Here is a 16594-nt window from a genome sequence, read left to right on the forward strand (position 1 = left end):
ACAGACAGACAGACAGACAGACAGACAGACAGACAGACAGACAGACAGACAGACAGACAGACAGACAGACAGACAGACAGACAGACAGACAGACAGACAGACAGACATTGTGCTTTATGGCCCTTAGTATTCCGACCACAGCTTGTGGTGCCCGGTCCTCCAGGCTGGTCTTTGCCAGGCTGCCATGGGCTGTCACAAATCACTGCCGTGTCTCCCAGCTCCCGCCGCATGGCTCGGCTACAACGGGAAATCAATGGCCTCTCTCAGAATCTTCCATCAGACCAAATATCTGGAGCTTGATGGTGAAGGGAGAGACCAAGGGGCCAGGGTTCCGGTCTGGGGGCCAGGGTTCCGGTCTGGAAGCCAATTTTCGACTGCTCCTACAGTCTTGCTTCGGTACTGCAGTTTACTAATGCCCGGCCCAGAAAGACAATTTCCATAGAAGGCCACAAAGAGAAGTCAGATTAGAGAATTCCTTATAAGACACTTTAGTCATTACCTTTATGCACAAAACAATAATTGAATTATTCAAATAATTATCGCTCAGACCCAATTTTATATTCATCCATTCTTTTGGATGACGTGATAAAGTAGTCGCCGCTAGCGCTGCTCCCTGTGCACACTGAGTGCTATTGTGCATGTGATGTTGGTCTGTGTAAACAGGATGTGACCCGGATATAGACGGTCCATGAATCGGCATATGTGAACGTGAGCAGATTACCTTGAAAACAACGGTTTTCAGTCTCAGCAGTCTCCAGCTCTTCATACATCAGTGGGAGAGACAGAAGTGGGAAGGTGTAGATGAGGTGGAGGAGTTGGGGTGGTGGGGGGGTTGAGGCCCTGCTGGGTGTGTCGGGGTTGATAACAGGGTCTGGTTCAGACTCCAGACAGGAGTAGTGTGTGGAGAATGTGAACCAAGCTGTTCAGATAGAGAAGAGGAGAGTGAGTGAATGACTGAGTGACTGAGTTGACTGACTAAGTGAGTGAGTAAGTAGGATTAAACAAGGAACCGTGTCTATCAGTAGAAACAGTCTATCAATGTAGATCAGATTTGATTCCTAATCCATGGTCTCTCTGTTTAACTGCAAGTTCTTTTACATGCACCTACATGCACCTCCATAAAATGATCACAATAATGCATGAAGGAGATGTCATATGAACATGTTGAAGCAAATCATTTGTTATTAAGACATTGGAATAGCAATGTGTATGACCAGAAAAGCATAGCGATAAAGAGACTGTATGTTCACAATGTTCAGTGTTTAGTACGCTGTCCATGGTCCTGAATTGCTACTCCCATAAAAAATCCCCCTTTTCATTCACTTTCCCGTCTCTCTGCTTTGCCCTTTGTTATAGAGGTTAACAGGTAGATAGCTAACCTCTCCCCTTTCCTCTCCTCTCTCCTTCAGTGGCAGACAGCAGGGTGATTCTTGATGGTCTACAGAGGTACGGCCCCATGCCCGGCTACCTGCCTGTTAGCTACCAGGTACTCAATGCCAAGGCAGCCTTCTTCCTAAAGGAGGCCAACCAGGACCTAATGAGGAACTCCAGCCTGCAGGCCAGGACTGAGCCCTTCTTCATCCAGGAGGCCCGCCAGATGCCCTTCATCAACGCCAGCTACGGACCCATGTCTGCCCAGCAACCCATCCCCCTGGAGCTCCTACAGAGCCCCGGACCCTTCAACGGACCCTCTTTTACCTCCCTGTCATCCTCCTCCTCCTCTTCTCCATCCCTTTTCACCTACAACTGGAAGGTCCATACCTTCATCATCAGTGAGAGGATTCACCCCAGTTGGCCAAAGGTGCAAGTGTTGTTCTATGTGGGAGGCAGGGACTGGGATGACTATACCACCATCCACAGGCTGCCCTGTGTCAGGATGTTTGCCTTCCACGAGACCCAGGAGGTGCGGGGCACGTGTCGTCTGAAGGGGGAGCTGGGGATGTGTGTGGCAGAACTGGAGCCCCTGGCTAGCTGGTTCAGTCCCCCCACCGTGAGGCCAGGGAGGCAGAGGTCTCCGGAGCAGCCCCAGGGCACCCCCGTGGAGCTCTACTACATGGTCCAGTCCACGGAGACTGGGGAGTGCAGCTCAGAGGACTCAAGGAAAGGCAGTTCCATGCGCACAGAGCACCAGGGGCCCATGGGGTACTTCTCGGGTCCCACACCCATGCAGCGCATTGGGAGCGTGCGTCTGTTCCAGCCCATGCCGGAGCTGAGGCTGGACAGTAACTTTGTGGTGATGGTGCCCTCTAGACCAATCAGACAGAGGGAGATAGTCTCCACCTTCCTGGCTCTCTCCATCCTGTCACCTGTACAGATCTTCACCCTCAGGTGAGTGGGCCTCCTTAAGTCACAGTGAGGCATTTTGATTTAACCTTTATCCAGGAAGTACCATTAAAAACATATTAAGGATCGGCCCCTTTTTTTAAATGTTTGCCTAAACTGCCTGTAGCTCAGGCCCTGAAGGAAGGATATGCATTTTCTTGGTACCATTTGAAAGGAAACACTTTGAAATTTGTGGAAATGTGAAATGAATGTAGGAGAATATAACACATTAGATCTGGTAAAAGATCATGCAAAGAAAAAACAACCCAAATGTGCCTAATTTGTTTAATAATAACTTTCATGTTCAAAACTGTGCACTCTCCTCAAACAATAGCATGATATTATTAGCTACTGTAAAATAGCAACTGTAAATTGGACAGTGCAGTTAAAATGACAAGAATTTAAGCTTTCTGCTAAAATCAGATATGTCTATGTCCTGGGAAATGTTCTTGTTACTTACAACCTCATGCTAATCGCATTAGCCTACATTAGCTCAAACGTCCCGCAGGGGACCCGCCAATCCTTTGAGGTCAGAAGACCTCTTTTACAAGGGAGATCAGGAATAAACTGTACTGTTCCATTCAATTCCAAAACATTTTTTTTCTCCATTACAATTACAAGGACATTTTATCAGAATCAGACTTTTACTCGCCAAGGACATTTACACAAACCCAGAATTTGCCTTAGTGAGAAGGTGCTGTCAGCAATAGACAATATACAAACAGAATTCAGACACAAGTCCACATAGACATCATACAGAATATACAATATTGGAACAATATTATATATGCTGTCTTCACTTTGGGTTTGCTTGGAACCCAGAAGGCTCAGAGAGCTTTTTCTCGTCTGTCGTCTCCATGGAGTTTCATGGTGATTCATCAAATATGTTCACAGTTCACACTCTTTGGTTTTTAAATGTCATGCTTGTGCAAGATATTCACTGGCTGATAATCTTACAGAGGTTCTTTACTCCCAACTAATCTGCTTTGTGATTGGAAATAGTCGAACATACTGCAACACAGCTGCTGAAATCATTGCTCCTTCTCATACCAAGTATTTTAAATCAATTTGATCATCTGAAAATGGATGTGCTTTATATGCATACAGCCAGATACTAGTCATTCTTATAATTACAACATGTTTAAACATTAAGAATTGTAAAAAAATATATAGACTGAATGTACAAAACATTAATACTGATTGCACCCCCTTTTGCCCTCAGAACAGCCTAAATTTGTCAGGGTATGAACTATAAGGTGTCAAAAGCGTTCCACAGGAATGCTGGCCTATGTTGAATCCAATGCTTCCCATAGTTGTGTCAAGTTGGCTGGAAGTCCTTCAGGTGGTGGATCATTCTTGATACACACAGGAAACTGTTGAGCCTGAAAAACCCAGCAGCATTGTGGTTCTTGACACACTCAAACCGGTGCGCCTAGCACTACTAACATACCCTGTTCAAAGCCACGCTAAATCTGTTGTCTCACCCATTCACCCTCTGAATGGCACACATACACAATCCATGTCTCAATCGTCTCAAGGCGTAAAAATCCTTCTTTAACCTGTCTCCTCCCTGGATTTAACAGGTGACATTGATAAGGGATCATAGCTTTCACCTGGATTCAGCTGGTCAGTCTATGTCATGGAAAAGCAGGTGTTCCTAATGTTTTGTACACTCAGTGTAAATGATTTAGATTGTACAAATAAATATATCGAACAATTCACATCCATTTATTGCTGTGTTCATTAAGACATGTTTTATGTGCCTAACATCAAAACAGTTCAACGCTGAGGAATAGTTCATTTGAACTGAGTGTTCTGCAGTAGAGGGAAGCTCGTTATTGATTCATTGGGCTTTGAGCGTTAATTAGAAAGTGACAAAGCGACTGAAGACATCCCACGGGCCATGCAAATAGAGATTTAAGAAAATATGCATTTCCAATAGTGTACTTTCATGCCTGAAATTGTAATCACAGCAGAAAAAAATCGCTAGTGAGCTCAAGGTGGAGCTCTGACAAAGGGCCCATACCAATTTGTCAACCTGGGTGAACAGGAAATCTGCCAAGAAGCCTCATTGCTTTTTCTCACCCAACATATAATGAACTTCCAGAGTATTTGCTCTGTGTGTGTTTTAATACAGGGGTTCTCAAACCCTTTGGGGCCAAGGACCCCTTTTCTGATAGCAAATTCATCAGGGACCCCCTCATAATCAGAACACAACTGGGATTTGGCAGTGCATGGTCGGACGAACCAAGTCTCAGGCCCTGGGAAGGCTCGCATCTTAGCATCGGAGAGAAAATGTTTCAGTTTTCCATCTAATATACTGCAATTTTACCAATTTTGCCATGAGGCAGAGAGAACTTTGCAGTTGTATCATAAATTACATTGCACTTATGTAAAACAAACAAGTTAAAGTTGAAAAGTTTATAATTGTTGGAGTACTGTAAATACCAATATCCCTGTGAGCATGCCAAGCCCATGCTGCCCAGGGTTAAGAACAAACATTGTAGATTAATAATATTACATTGTATTGTATTGTATTACATAAACCCTTTAAACTTATTCCACAGATCCCTTGGCCAAAATTAGTTTAATCTGTTGTTAGTAATATTCATAAAAAATATTGAAATATTTTTAGATCTGGCCACTGGCCCCCTCAGTACCCCATGTTTTTCCTTACACTTTTTTACAGTCATGCTGCTCATATTTTCCAAGGTTATATGTTTTGAATAATGATTCCCACAGGGAGTTTGCTATATATGAACTTAAGTCCAAAACCCACTAATCAGCAGTTCAGTTGGTGCTGTCGGTGTTCCATTTAACCTACTATACAGTGAGTTCGGTGTGTGTGTCAGCCAGTGTACGGTGTGTGTGTCAGCCAGTGTACGATGTGTGCGTCAGCCAGTGTACGGTGTGTCTAGGCAGGTTCTTTGGACATGTGTTTCTCAGCCAGGGCTTATCTGCTCCTCAAATTCAGACTAACAGGATTAAACTGTTTATGAGCGGCGTGATCGGACCACACAATCATTAATGTGCAGGCGATGGGGTTAGAGAGCAGGCAAGAGGGAAGGGTTACTAGGGGAGGACTCCTGTTATCAGAGGATTCTGGGATTATTGGACACGACAAGGATCCCAACCTACATACACACATGGGTTTGACACACATACACATACACACCGCACACATGCACACACACACACACACACACACCTAACATGTGCAAATGCACATGAACAAATATGCATACACACACCCCTTGGCAGATCAAGGCTTAGCCACCCAGGGGCAGCAGCTCCAGAAGCTGATGAGGGCTTCCCTCCAAACCATACGCTTATCATAGCAGATCAATGTCTGACCACCAATCAGGCCGGACCACACTGACCAGCTCAGACCTCAGAGACACACAGGCCAGGGCTAAAGATGGAGAACTACCTGAATAATACAGTGAATATTGTAGTGCTTCTATCCTAGGATAGTGAAAAGTGTTGATTTTAAAATATGTCATTTAGCATATAAACTCCTCTTCCATTGTCCTCCAAGTGTTGCGGAACATTTTCCTAATCTTCCGTGTGCACCTCCGCTCATGCTGTTCAGTGTTGCAAAGGGAGATAGCGACGGGATGAGGTTTGCTTTTCAATGAGTCTTTGGCCGGTCGTTTCTGGTAGACAATATTGTTGGTTTCTGGTTCAGACTATACTGTTGTGCATTTTATTTATTGATTTTATTGATTTATTTAACCTTTATTTAACCAGGTAGGCAAGTTGAGAACAAGTTCTCATTTACAGTTGCGACCTGGCCAAGATAAAGCAAAGCAGTTCGACACATACAACATCACAGAGTTACACATGGAGTAAAACAAACATATAGTCAATGATACAGTAGAAAAATAAGTCTATGTACAATGTGAGCAAATGAGGTGAGATAAGAGAGGCAAAAAACAGGCAAAAAAAGGCCATGGTGGCGAAGTAAATACAATATAGCAAGTAAAACACTGGAATGGTAGATTTGCAGTGGAAGAATGTGCAAAGTAGTGATAGAAATAATGGGGTGCAAAGGAGCAAAATAAATAAATAAATACAGTAGGGGAAGAGGTAGTTGTTTGGGCAAAATTTTAGATGGGCTATGTACAGGTGCAGTAATCTGTGAGCTGCTCTGACAGCTGGTGCTTAAAGCTAGTGAGGGAGTTAAGTGTTTCCAGTTTCAGAGATTTTTGTAGTTCGTTCCAGTCATTGGCAGCAGAGAACTGGAAGGAAAGGCGGCCAAATGAGGAATTGGTTTTGGGGGTGACCAGAGAGATATACCTGCTGGAGTGCGTGCTACAGGTGGGTGCTGCTATGGTGACCAGTGAGCTGAGATAAGGGGCGACTTTATCTAGCAGGGTCTTGTAGATGACCTGGAGCCAGTGGGTTTGGCGACGAGTATGAAGCGAGGGCCAGCCAACGAGAGCGTACAGGTCGCAGTGGTGGGTAGTATATGGGGCTTTAGTGACAAAACGGATGGCACTGTGATAGACTGCATCCAATTTATTGAGTAGGTTATTGGAGGCTATTTTATAAATGACATCGCCAAAGTTGAGGATAGGTAGAATGGTCAGTTTTACGAGGGTATGTTTGGCAGCATGAGTGAAGGATGCTTTGTTGCGAAATAGGAAGCCAATTCTAGATTTAACTTTGGATTGGAGATGTTTGATGTGAGTCTGGAAGGAGAGTTTACAGTCTAACCAGACACCTAGATATTTGTAGTTGTCCACCTATTCTAAGTCAGAACCGTCCAGAGTAGTGATGCTGGACTGGCGGGCAGGTGCAGGCAGTAATCGGTTGAAGAGCATGCATTTAGTTGTACTTGTATTTAAGAGCAGTTGGAGGCCACGGAAGGAGAGTTGTATGGTATTGGAGCTCGTCTGGAGGGTTGTTAACACAGTGTCCAAAGAAGGGCCAGAAGTATACAGAATGGTGTCGTCTGCGTAGATGTGGATCAGAGACTCACCAGCAGCAAGAGCGACATCATTGATGTATACAGAGAAGAGAGTCGGCCCAAGAATTGAACCCTGTGGCACCCCCATAGAGACTGCCAGAGCCCCGGACAACAGGCCCTCCGATTTGACACACTGGACTCTATCAGAGAAGTAGTTGGTGAACCAGGCGAGGCAATAATTTGAGAATCCAAGGCTATCGAGAGTGCCGATGAAGACTGAACCCTGAAATGTGCATAATGACTGTTTCTTGTTAACTGCATAACAGTTTACCGTACAACCAGTCTCTTAGAAAAACACATTCTTAAATTCAAAACCTAACACAGAAGCAGATATGAATTCAGCACCCAACACCAACTCTTCACTGAGACCAGAGGGTTTCAAAATCTGGGGAACGTCAAACTTGGTTCTTCAACTCTGTGCCTCAGTAGCCTCCAAGCCAAGTCTGCAAGGCAATTCACAAGTTTAAAGGGCCTGATGAAAAGAGTCTGACCCTAGCATGGAACTGGTACTGTAGCCTAAGAGGCACTTGTCTCTGTGTCATCATCACACTATCACACTAGATGGACCCTCTATGGAGTGTGGGCTCAACAATGCCCTTGAACCACATCACAGTAGGAGTGTTCACAGAAGAGAAGTGGTGGAGTGGGAATAAACAGGAAGTCTTCATGAAAGAGGAGAGGGAGGCAGGAAGTGACACACAGTGGATAAACTGTTATTTCAGGCTCTTTTATTCATCAGCTCCAGAGGAAGAATGGAGTAAACTGAGATGGCAGCTTATCAGGTTTAGGGGTCTATGATGCCTCCATCACATGGTCCCGCTTCATTTCAATACCTGGAGGGAGATATGCACCACAGAAAGGGAAGAGGGAGGGAAGGAGAGAAGGGGAGAGAGAGGGGGAGAGGGAGGGGAGAGGGAGAGTAAAAAAAGACCTAGATACAATAAGTATGAAAAATCGAGGCAAAGCCTATCTTAGTGACCTTTAACAATAATACACGGAGGATAAAACATCTTTACTCCAACCTTTTCTCTCCTCTGTGATCTCTCAGCCATCCGCTGGCCTATATCCAACAGTACAGACACATTACGTGTTACTCTGACCAGTGTTAAAGATCAGCCTAACCCCTGATATTAATTGTTATGGATAGCATAACATGTCTTGTTGAATTGAAAACTGCCTGATAGAATATTCTTTGCCAGCAAAATATACATATTTAACTATAAAACAACACACTATCTGGATCCGATGCCCCGGTGTGTAAGAATTTCCTAGTTACCTTTTGATAACCTAATGCATGCTCATTAGCATGCATTAGTATATGTCCCTTGGGGAACCTGTGGAAATGAATATGATTGTTTAGTAAAAATTATAAAACAGCTGGGGCTATTTATCTTTTGAAAATGGTGTTAATTTGTTAGCGAGGAAATTGTTTTTCATTTGCATTATGAATAGGATGCAAATCCTATTTCAATGGCAGCCACTCTAGATTGCTAATGAGGCAATGAGGCGATTCCACTGGGAAGCTTTAGCCTGACAAGCAGATCATGAATTTACAGTAGTCTTAAATGATCTGTATGGTCTTAATGATTAGCAAACATAGGAGTGTGTGTGTGCGTGTGTGTGTGTGTGTGTGTGTGTGTGTGTGTGTGTGTGTGTGTGTGTGTGTGTGTGTGTGTGTGTGTGTGTGCATGGGCACCTGACTTTGTCTGGAAGTAGGGGCACATTTAAACAAAATTATTAAACATTTACAAATGATTTTAAAACCATTTGCTGCAATTCCATTTGCTGCAAGTCTCTTCACAGGGGATTTCAATATTTATCAATAGAACACATTTTTCTTAGATTCTGCCACAATAAATTATATTGAACTTGAGTACACAAGGACCAGAAAAATATGTGCACATTTATCTAGGACTATAAGCCAACTGTGTGCAACAATGCCTCATTTATCATAACCATTACAGATAACTTCTAAAATGCCCCATATACTGTATATTCAGTAAATGAATTGTGCCATTTAAGATTTATTTTTTGAAACCGTAATATCAACTGGTTATTTTATATTGTGGAACACAATCTTTAAAAAGGCTGTAACCACAGCAGTGGCGCTTGCTTGTAGAAGCCTATGGCTGTGCAGTGGCAAAGCCTTGTTTTAATTTAACAGACAGGACGCTCTTTTTTTCCGAGACCTTATCACAGTCAAGTAAAAAAATAAGAAAAGGTAATAGAACAGAATAAAAAAAAAAGTTTGCTGGTGAAACCTCCAACCAGGAAATGGCCAGATAACCCTCTTCAATAAATGAGGAATACAAGGTAATCGTTTACATTTCTTTTGATCTACTTTCACATTGTACTTGTTCACATTATACATGTAACTTGTGATCATTCTGAATGCATGCACAGAAAACACAGCTAACTACACATAAATACAATGAATAACTGCTTTCAGAAAAGGTTCCATAACCAATGTGTTCCTGCAATTCTACACATTTTGTCATGGGGCGAAGATACATTTTTGCAGTTTAAAAGCAAGTTTTCTGCAATTCTACACATTTTGGGGCAGAGAGAAAATTTTGCATAGATAGCTGGCTAGAATAATTTTCCAATCTGACATGGCTAATTGAGTGACTGTCAGTGGCTGACATAACAAAAGAAAAACTGCTGATGCACAATTAAAGTTCTACTATTCTAACCCCCCATTCACAAAAAATATATATAGACAATACATTTTTGTTTTGTTTTGGAAATTGATATGCAGGCCTACAAAAGGGGGGCCGTGGGCCGCTGTCCATCTGTAATATAAGGCATGTCTTTTATTTGATGGCAAACATAGGACAATCGTCACATCCACATTTCATCTATTTAATGATATGAGAGTCTTTCAAGTCAAGTATGAAATACAGTATATCATAGTTTAAATAATGACTAGAACATGAATTACTATCCAGGATGCTGCTGCATTACCATACGCCCATGGATCAAGTCCAGTTCCACAGATGCATTTCGACGGGAGCATATGCAGTAAAAGCAGCTGCCCTAAGAGGCCTAACTGTAGAGGAGGAGAGGGTTGAGAGTTGCCCCTGGGCCCATGAATAGATGATGAAGTGTTACCCACTATACACAGGATCCCTTAACACAGATCCTGTTTGTCAACAACACTGTACATAAATACACACACACACACACACACACACACACACACACACATGAACAAACACAATCACATTGTAAACGTGCACATTGCGCACAAACACACACACACGACCAGAAACTTCAGAAAGCAGCCCTCATATAGCCCTCTCAAACTCCTTTATCACACACACTAGCCCCCCAATCCAGGGATAATGCCAAGAACTTGGCATGGTCACACACACAGTCACCCGTTGGGTACCCGTGAGGGAGAAAAATCAAGAATTCCCTTTCTGAAACCTTATCATCAAACAGAACTAACACAGGAGTAGCTGCTTAGAACTACACAGAGCATCCCAGGACTGAGTTACTACATAAGAGCTACACACACTACAAACTACACCCAACACACACCAGCCATCTACCCACTACCCAACTCCATATTGGGCCTTTCAGGCGTATAACCAGGCATTTCTCTAGAGTGGATACACTGGAAGGCAGGTTTTATAATTGGGCAATTCCATGGTAACAGAATGATGCATATTTTTCACTTTAAAAGTATGCCAAATGAAATACATTGATTGCAAAGTTAAACAAACCGTACAACTCTCTGCACATGGACGACTTTGAACAATTTCCACCGAAACATTAACAAAAACACATTTACTCGATGAACAGTGAAGATGTAAAATTTGGTAAAAGAATGTCGCTGTCAAGGATTTCCTCCTCTTCTTCCGAAGAGGAGAGGCGAAAAGGATCAGAGGACCAATATGCGGCGTGGTAAGTGTCCATGGTTAATACGTAAACATGAACAACTGATAACAAGAAACGTGTGAAACCCTAAACAGCCCTATCTGGTGCAAAACACAAAGACAGGAACAATCACCCACAAACACACAGTGAAACCAGGCTACCTAAGTATGATTCTCAATCAGAGACAACTAATGACACCTGCCTCTGATTGAGAACCATACTAGGCCCAAACATAGAAATACCCAAATTATAGAAAAACAAACAGACTGCCCACCCAACTCACGCCCTGACCATACTAAATAAATACAAAACAAAGGAAATAAAGGTCAGAACGTGACAGTACCCCCCCCCCCCAAAGGTGCGGACTCCGGCCGCAAAACCTTGACCTATAGGGGAGGGTCTGGGTGGGCGTCTGTCCACGGTGGCGGCTCTGGCGCGGGACGCGGACCCCACTTAACCATTGTCTTAGTCCGCCTCATTGTCCACCTCCGTGGCTTTCTAACCATGACCACCCCTCTCAATGACCCCACTGGACAGAGGGGCAGCTCGGGACAGAGGGGCAGCTCGGGACAGAGGGGCGGAAGCTCTGGACAGAGGGGCAGAAGCTCTGGCGCCTCTGGGCTGAGGGGCTCTGGTGCCTCAGACTCCGGCAGCAGCGCCGGACAGGCGGGAGACTCCGGCAGCAGCGCCGGACAGGCGGGAGACTCCGGCAGCAGCGCCGGACAGGCGGGAGACTCCGGCAGCAGCGCCGGACAGGCGGGAGACTCCGGCAGCAGCGCCGGACAGGCGGGAGACTCCGGCAGCGGCGCCGGACAGGCGGGACCACCTGCAGGGAGGAGACAGAGAGACAGCCTGGTGCGTGGGGCTGCCACAGGAACCACCAGGCTGGGGAGACCTTCCGGAGGCTTGGTGTTAGGAGACACCTGAAGGACCGGGTTGTGGGGGAGCACTGGAGCTCTGGTGCGCAACCTTGGCACCACTTCCCCAGGCTGGACAACTACTCTAGCCCGGACCCTCCAGAGTGCAGGCACAGGTTGAACCGGGCTGTGGGTAAGCACGGGAGATCTAGTGCTTACTACACGCACCTCTCCCTTAGGCTCCACTCCCACATTTGCCCGGCACGAGCGGAGGCAGAGGACGCACTGCACCCTCCCAGCGTCCCGGAGACACAGCACGCAGAGCCGGCGCAGGATAACCTGGACCAAAACTGCGTACCGGCGACCAGACCCGCTGAGCAGGCACCATACGCCCTGGCTCAATGCCCACACTCGCATTGCACTTTCGGGGGGCTGCCCTATAGCGCACCGGGCTATGGGCACGCACTGGCGACACCGTGCGCTTAACCGCATAACACGGTGCCTGACCAGTAATGCGCTGCTTATCATAAGCACGAGGAGTGAGCTCAGGTCTGCTACCTGGCTTAGTACCACACCTCGTCTGCCCCCCCCAAAAAATGTTTGGGGGCTGCCCCTCGTACCTGTCGCACTGCCGTGCTGGCTTCGCCAACCTCATCCTCCTGTAACCCTCCTTGCACTGCTCCATTGAATCCCAGGCGGGCTCCCGCACTCTCCCTGGGTCGACCGCCCACCTGTCTATCTCCTCCCAAGTTGTGTAGTCCTGTGATGCTGACCGCTGTTGTTGCTGCTGCTGCTGCTGTCGTCGCTGCTGTTTACCATGCCGCTTGGTCCGAGTTGGGTGGGTGATTCTGTCAAGGATTTCCTCCTCTTCTTCCGAAGAGGAGAGGCGAAAAGGATCAGAGGACCAATATGCGGCGTGGTAAGTGTCCATGGTTCTTTTAATACGTAAACATGAACAACTGATAACAAGAAATGTGTGAAACCCTAAACAGCCCTATCTGGTGCAAAACACAAAGACAGGAACAATCACCCACAAACACACAGTGAAACCCAGGCTACCTAAGTATGATTCTCAATCAGAGACAACTAATGACACCTGCCTCTGATTGAGAACCATACTAGGCCCAAACATAGAAATACCCAAATTATAGAAAAACAAACAGACTGCCCACCCAACTCACGCCCTGACCATACTAAATAAATACAAAACAAAGGAAATAAAGGTCAGAACGTGACAGTCGGTAAAATCTCCCTGACCACATTTTTCAAAAACCTTGTTAAATATCTATGAATTAAGATTCAAATATGTCTGTAGAAAAAAATGGGCTATCAGCTATGATATGACACCTTTAGTTAGAAAAAAATCTCTTTTGGTTATTGAACTGGAGTAAATGGATTTACACCCGGTAACAGAATGATGGTAACAGAATGACATCATGAGTCCCTGATCTGTACTATAGAGAAATGCATAATTATGAATGTCATTCTCTTCATGGTGATATATGCTGAATAGGCACACAAAGATAGAACATTTGATATCCTCCTTTGCATGTTTGGGTATTATTCTGCACACTGGCTATTATTCTAATGAGCTCCGCCCCAAACAAGACCAAATTTGGTTGGTGCGGACCGGAAATGGAAATAGGGGCCTCATGGGTATGTTTCAGCAATCGCTGGGAGAGGTGACACTAACTGAAGAGTAAGAAGAGAGTTGGGGAGAGAGAGGGCTCGTCCAGAGTGTTTTCACACTCTTGCTTTGACTACCACGTGAGAGAAAGAGAACATTGAGCTGAACATAACAGCATGCCAGTGGAAGGGAGAACAGTAGCATGTGAACCAACTGTGATTTGTGACTACTTTGAATTCCTGTTATAGATGTTCTATGCTGAATGTTTTCTTAGACCCCTTTTATGTCTGTCATTGCCTTTGCATTTTTAGGGTGGAAAATGGTTGAAACATTTATAAATGCCTTAAATTTAAAAAAAAATACATTTGACACCAAATTTGATGTGCTCCTATGAACTTCATATGTTAGTGCTCATGGGGCTTTTTACAGGGAAATGCCAAAACGGAGTCTTTGTAGTGGTTCTCATGTCTAGGAACTCTAGGAACACTGTCTGTTTCTCTGACAGTGTCTCCCCTGGGTTCTACTCAGACACCTAGCTCTGTAGTTGTGAGGCCCTCCTGTGAGCACACCTCTCAAACTGAGCAGGGCTTATGACACAGTGTGTGTCTGTGTGTGTGTGTGTGTGTGTGTGTGTGTGTGTGTGTGTGTGTGTGTGTGTGTGTGTGTGTGTGTGTGTGTGTGTGTGTGTGTGTGTGTGTGTGTGTGTGTGTGTGTGTGTGCGCGCGTACACGCATGCAAGGTACCTGTGTGTGTATTCATTGTGGACTTGTCTGTGGGTGTTTGTGTGCGTGTGTGTGCATTCTCACTACTCTTACTCCCAACTCCCTCAGTCCAAACATTGTGAGGAGAGTGTTTGATTCTGGACCATAGGGATTAGACATAGCAAGGCCTGTCCCAGTGCTCCTGTATTATGGCCCTAGGGGACCTGGAATGTAAACGTAGGGATCAGTGTAAATATCCAGTGGCACAGGTGGATAACCTGTGAAGTGTAAGCTGTGCTCAGGGCCGCATGGCCATAGTAGCTGATAGATAACTGCTACATGGGAGGGAATAAAGTGGGCTGCAGCCTCGTTAAAACATTCAGCCCATTCGCCCCCAGGATGCCATATTTCTGCCATCTAATCCACTGTAGAGAGTTAAGGACCTGCATGGAGATGGGTGAGCTGGGGTCTTGAGCTGTGTGTGTGTGTGTGTATGTTTGTGTGTGTAAACAGATCTGGGTCGATCCACAAAATGAGTGCCTTTTGCATCCCTATAATATTTTATGTACAATTGGGCACCAATATTGCATTTTAAAAGCCTGTTATATTAAATGAAGTGCTCTTTAATATAGACCACATGGAAAATTCAATAAATCTGATTTTTTTATATGAATAAAGACTTGCTAAAATGGCAAAATTCATAATTTTGACATGTCCCTCTGTGACTTCTAGGAAAATGTTAACCCACTTAACCCCAACATTTCTCCAGGTTTTCACCATCATTGTAAAGCCCTAGTTATTATGTTGCTTTGACAAAGTCATTTCTGAAGATGATTATTTATTTAATGTAATTAGTGATTAATTTTTGTCCCTAATTTTGATGTCAACTCTGTTGCGTGACCTGAACTGTCGCTTTACTATAATAACATATTATGCTGAAACTTTTCCATTTTAAATATTTGTTTTCAAATTAAACATTGAACATCTCATAGTCAAACTAGTGTAAAAGCTGTTGAGCCACTTCTAATCTTTTTGGCCATTTTCTGGTGTTTTGTGGTGGAAGACTGAGTGGGTCAAGTAGAACACGTCAACCCTGTTACCCATGTATAGACAGAAATGTTTAATAATTAAAAAATGTGTTTTAAAAATGACTTTCAATTGCCCCTCCCTGTTGTACACAACAAGCTTCCATTCCCCCTGCCACAAGGGGATCTATGGCTGATTTAAGATGAATCATCAACCCTGTTACAGTCAACCATGTTACTTTGTTTGGCACTTAATGTAATATTTTTTAAGATGGGAAAGCATTTTTTATTTTATTAAGTTGAACATGTGCTCATTATGATAGAATGTTAAAATTAGGTGTAACTACTTAAAAAAAACATTTTAGTAGATGCTCTTGTCTAGAGCAACATACTGGAACAATTAGGGTTAAGTGCATTGCTCAATGGACATTGAATTATTTTCACCCTAGTAACCTCGGGGATTCGAACCAGCAACCTTTCAGTTACTGGTCCAACACTCTTAACCGCAAGGCTACTTGCCTCCCCTTTTACCAAGTTGGACTACTCAAAAAGTACCCAATAGGTGGAATGACACAACTAACCTTTGTATTTGTGTGCAATTTGCATGTACAGCATGTGTTTGTCAATGTACCTTCAGCAATAACTCAAACTCACACCCATACCTATTCAAGTCAAATGTGATGTTTATTGCTCTAAGCAGATTTACCTCCTAAACATCATCACATTTTTGATAGAGTAGGCTATGTATCAAATAGAGATGGTGGTTTATTAACTCAACCGACAGTAAAAGGTGTTGGGTTTATCAAAAGCTTATTAATGAAGTTAACTCACTGTTAGGGATGTTATCATTAAATTCGGTTTTGCTTGGTAGAATCGGGCCTCGGATGAGGAGAGCTGGAGGGAGAGCAGAGGAAGAGAGAGAGATGGATGGAAAGTGGCAAGAGAGAGCTAGATAGAGATGGAGGGAGGGAGAATGGCGAGAGAGAGCTAGAGAGAGATGGAGGGAGAGTGGTGAGAGAGAGCTAGAGAGAGATGGAGGGAGAGTGGCGAGAGAGAGCTAGAGAGAGATGGAGGGAGAGTGGCGAGAGAGAGCTAGAGAGAGATGGAGGGAGAGTGGCGAGAGAGAGCTAGAGAGAGATGGAGGGAGAGTGGCGAGAGAGAGCTAGAGAGAGATGGAGGGAGAGTGGCGAGAGAGAGCTAGAGAGAGA

The 16594-nt window shown here is 44.4% G+C and overlaps 1 protein-coding gene across 1 annotated transcript in view; it reads left to right on the forward strand.

Moving 5' to 3' along the window:
* Positions 1-299: 299 nt before the first annotated feature.
* The window catches only part of LOC116356525 (transmembrane protein 132C-like), a 43385-nt gene continuing 27090 nt past the window's right edge, over positions 300-16594 (forward strand). The window contains exons 1-2 of the mRNA XM_031802239.1: positions 300-396; positions 1410-2328. Coding sequence (XP_031658099.1) covers positions 300-396; positions 1410-2328 — 1016 coding nt within the window. The remainder of the gene's footprint in view (positions 397-1409; positions 2329-16594) is intronic.

The sequence above is a fragment of the Oncorhynchus kisutch genome, linkage group LG23, assembly GCF_002021735.2.
Source record: "Oncorhynchus kisutch isolate 150728-3 linkage group LG23, Okis_V2, whole genome shotgun sequence".
Lineage (NCBI taxonomy): Eukaryota > Metazoa > Chordata > Actinopteri > Salmoniformes > Salmonidae > Oncorhynchus > Oncorhynchus kisutch.